Source organism: Epinephelus moara, chromosome 1 (genome assembly GCF_006386435.1).
Source record: "Epinephelus moara isolate mb chromosome 1, YSFRI_EMoa_1.0, whole genome shotgun sequence".
NCBI classification, from domain to species: Eukaryota; Metazoa; Chordata; class Actinopteri; order Perciformes; family Serranidae; genus Epinephelus; species Epinephelus moara.
In genome coordinates, this window is record NC_065506.1 from 41003266 (window position 1) to 41012049 (window position 8784).

The window sequence follows — 8784 nt, forward strand, 5'->3', positions numbered from 1 at the left end:
ATTACAAAAATTCTCTATAATGATTTTAATTATGTAATAATAATAATTCTACACATATTTTTTTCCATAGCTTTTTTCATTTTTATATTATATTATATTTCTATATTTTATATGTTTATTTATTTATTTTCTTGCAATTTGTGGGACATTTCTTATCAAGTTGCTCTTTGTTTTTAAAAGAAATCGCACCAATTTGCTGAGAGTTTAAATACAAGACATTGACATTGTAAAAGTTAAAGGAATTTGTCAATATTTTATAATGTTATCATGTATTTTGTTGACTTTCCCTTTAAATATCACAAAAAACTGTACACTGATATAACTGTAAAATAACTATGATTTATTTTATTTATTTTTTATCTTAATTTATCACAGCAACCCTTCTTTTATTTCAATGCTCCATTGCTCTTGCAACACTTCTGCTTTACTCTAAATTACGACCCTGTAGTAAATGCAAAGGAATTAAAAATAATTCTAATAGTTCTGAGTTTCATTAAGGTAGTAAACAAGGAAACAATAGGTCAGGGGATAAAACAAGACATCATTCCATGGTACTTTGTCTAAAATTAGGGACTTTTGGGACTCTTTCAGAACCATCTAAAGGTACAAAAACAAATTTTATATTTAGCTCGGAGTTCATTATTCTTAATATGTGAATGTGTAACTTTCTGAGAAGTTTGCTTGAATCGTCCAGTAAAGAGTTTCCACTGTCATTCTGCAAAAACATTTCTATTTGTTCAAAGACAACAGTGAAGCTAAGTAGACGTCTCTCCAGAAGATGGCAGAGTGGGAACATTTAAAGAAACTGCACCAAATATTCCTCCTTATTATTACAGAATACTCAGTCTTTACTTTAAATATGTTTACTAATATGTATGTGTTGCACAGATAATATCCTAGTATCATCTCAAAATGTATTTCATCAACTGTTTTTGAAATGGAAAGTCTCCAGGAACAATGTGTTTAAAGGACACTGTTTACTAAAGTATTTTCTGTGTATGTTACAATTTTTCTTTACAGAATATATTTTATTTTTTGACTGTGAGGCCTGGGACAATAAGAGAGAATCTCTTCGGTGAGTTAATTCATTTAGGAGATGTGTATTATCATCATTTTAAGACCTCTGTCTGACAAGCTATTATATTGATTGATAATTTCTTTAACAGTTGATTTACAGTTCCTTCTCTGCCCATGTTCTCCTGTTTGCATTTTCCTAACAAAAACACGTCCCTTTTATTTATTCACTTCAGTTTGATGGATTATTATGGCTGTGATTAAGAAGAACACACTGTAGAACATCTAAATTTAAGCTCTTCTGCGTTCTTTTTAATATTAACTCTATAACTCTGGGACATTATAATGTCATCATTACACTTGACATCACAGCAGGTGAGCAAACAGCTGCTTACTCTGAATAAATAAATGACTGCATGAAATTTCTAAGTTAACCTTTAAGAAAAGAAGCAATGATGTGATAAAGAATGAAAATACAGCAATGTTTTTCACTCAGAGTAACTTTATAGTTTGATCATGACTGGTGTGCTGATGAGTTGAAGTCCGCAGCTTCTGTTGTTCAGTCTTCCCTCTGATCTGTCTGTCAGCACATCTGAACGGGCTTCCTCTGTAACAGTCAACAGCACACAGGTGGGTTAGGTCAAACTGAGTGTAACAGGCAGCATGTGTGTGTGTGTATATTCATAATGTGCTCATGTGGACACTCACAGCAGCCGTAGAGTGTGTTGAGCCTGGCGATGTCGTTGCGACTCATCTCCTTAGCGTTGCCAAAGGACACGTTGTTGTTAGGGATGGGGAGCATGGTGGGCTGGTTGTTCTTGGAGAAGGCATACCTGCAAGAGGACACACAGCAGTTAGGCTGAACCACAGCACTTCCTGCACACACAACACACACACGTATGACGACACAGTGCAGGGCTGAAGTGAAGCCAGTTGTTCTCACTTGTGGTACTGCATGACAGAGTTGTAATCGTAGGGAGTGCCCTGGTTCAGGGTGGCGATCTTCCTGAAGTTGTGCTCCATTCCTAAAATCAAAAACAAGAATAGCATTAGTTTAAAGTGACATTTGTTTGGTTTGAATTCACTTTGACTCTGGACAGAAAGGAGTCCAGCTGCTGGAGAAAATCCAGTCTACATCTAATGGTTTTATATTTGGAAAACTGCAGTCAAACAATGAGCTTCTGTTTTGTCTGATACAATCTTGTCTGTCTGTAAGGTTGTATGTTCAGTGTATTTGTTCATAAGGTTTATCCATTAAATATTAAACTTCAGGTCTGCATGTTTTTAGGAAAACAAATCATATCAGTGTCTCTTATCTGAATAGACTCATCTACAGTTTCCTGGGTCTCCTCTCTAACGCTCCACTCTGAATAATAAACAGCTCCATTACCAGACTGAACGTTCTGCAGCAGGACTTTGATGTGGTTGTCCCTGTCACTGCGGGTCTGTTCGTGGTTGAAGCCCAGAGCGTGGAGCAGCTCGTGCTGGATGGTTCCATGGTAGAGGCATCCACGACGGGCCAGAGACACCACCTGCTTACCACCACGACGGCCGACGTAGGAGTAGCAGCTGGACAGGATCAGAGACGAGTTGAAGAACACAGAAGTCTGAGAAAAGCTTCCGACTCAAACTGTTCTGTAACATCTCTCTCTTACCCGTCCTTGGACTCGATGCTCAGCCAGTCGCGGTCGCTGCTCCTGCTGGGCCTGAAGCGGATGCAGGAGAAGGAAGAGAAGGACTCCAGTCCACGGGTGATGATGGCCTTCTCACGGGAGGCTGGCAGGACCACACCACACAACAGTTAGCTTTTTACCAAGACGCGGCACAAGGAAAACTCATGTTGGTCTGAATCCAGTTCAGTTTAGAGGAGTTTCTGACAGCTTCTGTAACTTGTGTTGTTGCAAATGACTGATGAGTGAAAGCGTCTTGAGTGACTTGGTGGTTTGTAATTAATTGGTTGAGAGAATCCTGACTGTGTTGGATTTGACCTTTTGCTGACTGTTGTTTTTGTATCTGTTTCAGCTTTAGTCATTCATGTTGTGACTCCAGGGGACCTGACTGCTGCTATTAATGAGTTTATTATCATCAGTGAGCATCAAACAGGCCCCTGTCTGTTAGATTCTGGTGTATGAACAGTTAGCTCTCTGGTCACTCTCACTCTCGAACCTTTTGTCAAAGTTGCTGCTACAACAGGCTGCATTAAAAATGAAAGCCTACTGTATATGGACAGAGCATATTTGGAGCTCTGTGTGACACTTACAGAAGTGACTGGCGATGTAATAAGGAATGTAGACCTTTCCGTCAGTGTATTTGCCCCACTTGCAGCCACGGCTGGTGCAGGGGTCGGCGTTTCTCTCGGTCTCGCTGTCGATGACGATGTCTCCCTCAGTCAGGATGGGACCATCATCAGAACGGACTGAAACACATAATACAGCAACTCAGAAACCAGCTGAACTGCTACTAATAGAAGAGACAATAGTGACATATCAGCAGTTTTCATGGGAGACATGGTGACTGCAGCAGCTCACACTCACGCAGATTACTGTTGGCTCTCTCCAGAAGTTCAGAGACAGACAGCTCCCCTAAGTCCTCCTCTGCAATCTCCTCTGCACAGTGACATCGACACAATTTCACTTTGTGTGAAAATAAACTTGTTACAATACTGTGCACGTCAGTACATCAGGTCTGACTGTTAGAATACATTACATACCTGCCTGCAGGTTCAGCGTGGGATTGGAGGAGGGAAAACAAACATATGAGAAACAGGTAGAAAAACATGAGTTGAAATTACAGCTAAAAGTTAACAGAAGAACTTTCTGGCCAGTTAACCAAATACTGTGTCTCAAAGTGGGACGTTCATATTCAAACTGTTATAAAAGGGAGTTATAAGACACATGTTCATTATCAAAATACTGCTAAAATAAAGCATAAAAACTCAACTGAGGTTCAAATAAATGCGTCAATTAATCTCCAAACAGAATTAATATAAATGTGAAGAAGTTGAGCAGCTTCATATGTGAGACAGGAGTCGTTTCCTGTTTGTGACTGTGGCAGTTGAGGCTTAACAGGTATTTTATAACATCTGGAAGTGCCACATGATGCAACATGGCGAATGTCCAGTAATCATTCTGCCTCCATTGGCAACTGTTTCTCTTCCACTATGATCCTACCTCATTGTCAGCCCAACAGCAGGCAGACAGCAGCAGCAGAGCCAGAGCTGAGAACCTGAAAACAGACATGCGAGCCATACCAGCAGATCTGCAGGACACAGACACGAATCAGCTTCCACTCAGAGGAAACACAGTGTTTGAACCCCCTCAAAAAAGACAGCTGAAAGAGCGTGCACACTTCTCCATCACACTGTGCTGCAGACATCTGAAGCTGAACTCACCTTGGATCCTCTGTGTGGACTTGTGCAGCCGAGGTTTCACTCCAGGTTTTTATATACGTTCAACTGCGTCAGTGAGCCCAAATATGGATTATCTGGGTACTAAGAAAGCCCAGAATCAGCTAAACTCACAGGCTTATCAGTCACATATGGTTTGAACACGTGTATAGACAGAAACATCTCAAAACCACTGTGGGTGGGAAAAAGGACACTTTATGCCTTCACCACTATACTGGGACAGAAACATATGAATTAATGTGAAAATGTCACTGTTTCATGGCCTGTATTCATTTAACACTGGGTTGCTAAAATGTGTGATGAGTGTCAGTTGACCTCTGCTGTCATCATGAACCCTTGAATGAAACCATATTTATGTACTATGATTACAAAGGTGAAGTTGGAGTATGATGCCTCCACAAAAGCAGCACCTGTGCAGCGTAATGAAACACATCCTCCCAATTAAGATAGACAACATAAATGGATCACTTTACAGTCTATTAAAAACCACTACAAATGGCCATATAGTTAAATAAACTCCTGTTATAACAAATGTATTTATTAAAGGTATTGTATGGGATAGTAAAATCTTTTACAGGATAGTATTTGTTATTTTGTTCACCCTACATCTTTTCAATATCAAACTGAGACTCATTCCCACAGGTGGACATATGTGTATGTGCTGAGTCTGGCATTCAGACTAAGGCCAGAAACAGGCTTATCAACTACAGTATGTGCTACGTTTTATCACCTGTGTGTGTTTATGAAGCAGCTTCACTGGGCTCTGTTCATGAAGGCCAACAGTGTGAGTGTCCTGGAAGAATTATTGAATGTGAACATATGTATAAGTCATCCCAAATAGTAATAACTCCAGGAACGTGCACGCATCTATGGTCATGGTTAGATATTTTTGGAGGCCTCTGAGTCCTTCACAGTCTGCATGAAGACAGACAGTGAAGAGGTGAAGAGAACTCCAGGGTTTCTGAAGGTTAAGATACGGTAAGACGAGGACCTTGTGGATGCTCACACTCCACTGTGTCCAAACTTTTTAAAAAAAAATAGGGGCCAAATAAGCGAATGTGAAAATGCTTCTTGCATTGAGTATGTTGCTCAAAATAAAAATCCCATACAAATGAGACCGAGCGACTGTTTCATCTTTCAGTGAAAAAGTATTCAATTTTCCACTGCTCCTGAAAGCAGCAGCCCTCGCTGTCAACTTAATGCTTCTTTGCTGTGGCCATGTCGGCCAGAGGGAAATGTTTGTCCTTAGATAACCGTTCATTTGCTTGTTTACTGTGTGTGTATGAAAACAAAATAGTTCCACTTGCTCAGGTCCTGCTTGGTTCATCTCTACAAACTGTGGCCAAAAAAAATGCAAAGTGATCTTGCTTGATAAACCAGTATTGTGTGGTCGGCCACATGAAGTGTATTTTGAACAACAAGCCGTGGGTGTCAACTGAGACTCATTGAGTTTATTCTATTCACCGAAATGAACCAAGAGTGACCTAGAGTACAAGATTCTCTGCATCAGTGAGAATGACAGAAAGTGTGAATATTGCTGATCACCTGGTTCACACTGAGTTCTGCTTCTAGATGAAAGAATAAGCCTTGTTTTTTTAGTCACACTGGTACAACTTATTTCTTTTCAGGTCAAAGTGTGTTGCAAACAGACACAGGCTGAGGTTGAGATATGTGAACATGCATTTTTATTCATTATACGTATTCAATCAGACTCACAAGCAGTTATTCATCTACGTGTACATATATCAGGATGCTTTTCATATCTCATTAGTACGCCGCAAAAGCTCATTTAATCAACTTGTTAATTTCAATCAATCAATCACTCACTCAATCAGTCTTATTTATAAATTTAATCACTTTCATTAAGCACAAGTTGCGTTTCTGATTTTGCTTGTAGATAAAAAGATGCATCAATTGGCTTCATTTCCTCTTGATCTGTTGGAAAAAGAGGAGACTGTAAAAGAATATTAAATGAATATGAGGACATGTGCACACACACACACAAATACACATACATACAGCACATACATAAAGTTTCGAAGTAACAGGTGTATTAACAGGTGTATTCCTAGTGCACGAAGCTATGTGAACTGGTCTCTCTACCTGATTTTAAAGCTCTCATAAGAACAAGGATGAATGAATCTGTTGGGTCTTGTCATTGTGTGTAGGTGTTCTAATATGTTTTTTATTGCGTGGATGTTTCGCTGTTACTTTTTTGTATGCTGCTGTTTCGGCCGGGTCTCCCTTGAAAAAAGAGATCATTGATGTCAGAGGGACTTACCTGGTTAAAAATGGGTTAAATAAATAAAAAAATAAATATCATCCTCAGACCCACTGTCTCTCTGAAATCAAAAACTGGATGCAAAGAAACTATCTTCAACTAAACAGTGACAAATCAGACATTATCATCATTGGTCCCACATCCCACACCAGAACCACCCAAAACTTCAGCCTCACCTTCAACAACAGCACTCTGTCCTCATCCCCGCACATCCGGAACCTTGGTATCATTTTTGACAGCCAACTTAAGTTTGACCACCATATTAACTACATCACCAGGACCGCCTTCTTTCACCTCAAAAACATTGCCCATCTCCGCCCCTCACTCACCTACTCTGCTGCCGAAACCCTCATCCATGCTTTCATAACATCCAGACTAGATTACTGCAACAGCATCCTATACGGTTCATCATCGAAACTCCTCAATAAACTCCAACACATCCAGAACTCCGCTGCCCGCCTGCTCACCCACACCCGCTCCCGAGAACACATCACCCCTGTCCTCCAAAAACTACACTGGCTCCCCATTTCACACCGCATACAATACAAAATCCTCCTACTCACCTACAAATCACTTAACAACCTGGCCCCCACCTACCTCACAGACCTGCTCCACCACTACACCCCCCCCCTTCCCTCCGATCCTCAGAAGGAAATCTCCTCGCCCTACCCCCTCGGACCAAGCACCAAACCTGGGGGGGACACAGCCTTCTCTGTTGCCGCCCCCACCCTCTGGAATTCACTCCCCAAATCCATCAGACTGTACAGACCCCCACACCTTCAAATCTCTCCTAAAAACCCACCTTTTTAAATTGGCTTTTAATCCGTAAACTAAATATGTCTAATTTTCTGTTCTATCCTATCCCATCATATTCTATCTCTCCCTGATCTTTTACATTGTTTCTGTATTCTAATTGTGTTATTATTCTACATTGTTTTGTATTTTAAACTGTTATTATTTTTATGTAAGCGTCTTTGAGCACTTGTAAAAGCGCGTTATAAATAAAATTTATTATTATTATTATTATTATTATTATTATTATTATTATTATCATAGGTCAATGTTTGACTTAGAGGAAACACGGCTGCACAAATGTACATTAATGTTTCCTGTCTGGATCAGTGACTATCTTACAGTGGCAAAATGCAACAAAACAACATTTAGAATAAAAATAAAAAAAATCAATAAATTAAAGTTCCTAAAAATGAAAGCGATGGAAACTCTTCTCTACATCACACTGAGGATAGTGTGTACATAGTAATTTCCAAAAAAAACATCCAAACCCACGACCCACTTACTTTGATTCAGAGGACATCATTCTTCTGCTTGTGTTCAGGGTCGCTTCTGGAAGCAGCCGTATCTGACATGGATTAAAAAAGACGTCAAAGTCTGTAAATGCTGCTTGATTTCTTTATGGCACGACTACGATGAACATAGTTTTTGATCTTCGTGTTCAGCCTGACTGAGCAGGAAGACAGTATGAGAGAGTACAGTTAGGAGACAGGTAGGGAGACAGGTGAAATGTTATGTAGCTCAGGAGAATATACTGCAGGTATATGTAGAAACAAGTAGGAAGTTTAGGCGGGGACTAGGTTTGAAAAAGGTACTTACTGCAGCGGTAAAGGCGGTTCACCCGAAGGATGTCCGTAGCACTCATCTGGGTGGCCCTACCAATGGCTACATTGGGGTTGGGGATGGGAACGATGGTTGGCTGCCTGTTCCTGGAGAAGGCGAACCTATGGTGCCAATACACAGCAGTGATGAGAGGNAATGGCTACATTGGGGTTGGGGATGGGAACGATGGTTGGCTGCCTGTTCCTGGAGAAGGCGAACCTATGGTGCCAATACACAGCAGTGATGAGAGGTTTAAACTGTACACCTGTACTGTAGAGTGACCACTGACAGCTGAAGTATGGACAGTCTGCAAGCTTAAAGCTGTATTAAGAATCTGTTGGCCACTGAAAATCAAGCTGTAATCTGACATAGTATAACTTTTTTCAGTCGTTGCAGCTTGTGTGTTAGTAAACAATTGTGGATTCACACATCCAGCAGACACAGAGGGACATTATCATTTATTTGGAGT

The 8784-nt window shown here is 40.4% G+C and overlaps 1 protein-coding gene and 1 long non-coding RNA gene across 2 annotated transcripts in view; both read right to left on the reverse strand.

Moving 5' to 3' along the window:
• Positions 1-1500: 1500 nt before the first annotated feature.
• LOC126389756 (hatching enzyme 1.2-like) overlaps positions 1501-8784 on the reverse strand; it is a 10916-nt gene continuing 3632 nt past the window's right edge. Inside the window, exons 5-9 of the mRNA XM_050043617.1 lie at positions 2670-2790; positions 2405-2583; positions 1958-2039; positions 1723-1847; positions 1501-1621 (exon numbers count right to left, since the gene is read on the reverse strand). Coding sequence (XP_049899574.1) covers positions 1620-1621; positions 1723-1847; positions 1958-2039; positions 2405-2583; positions 2670-2790 — 509 coding nt within the window. The 3' untranslated portion in view covers positions 1501-1619. The remainder of the gene's footprint in view (positions 1622-1722; positions 1848-1957; positions 2040-2404; positions 2584-2669; positions 2791-8784) is intronic.
• On the reverse strand, positions 6089-8440 carry LOC126389765 (uncharacterized). The gene is made up of 3 exons (XR_007569896.1): positions 8313-8440; positions 8000-8061; positions 6089-6355 (listed from the first exon to the last, which is right to left on the reverse strand). It is a non-coding gene; the product is annotated as an uncharacterized LOC126389765 (long non-coding RNA).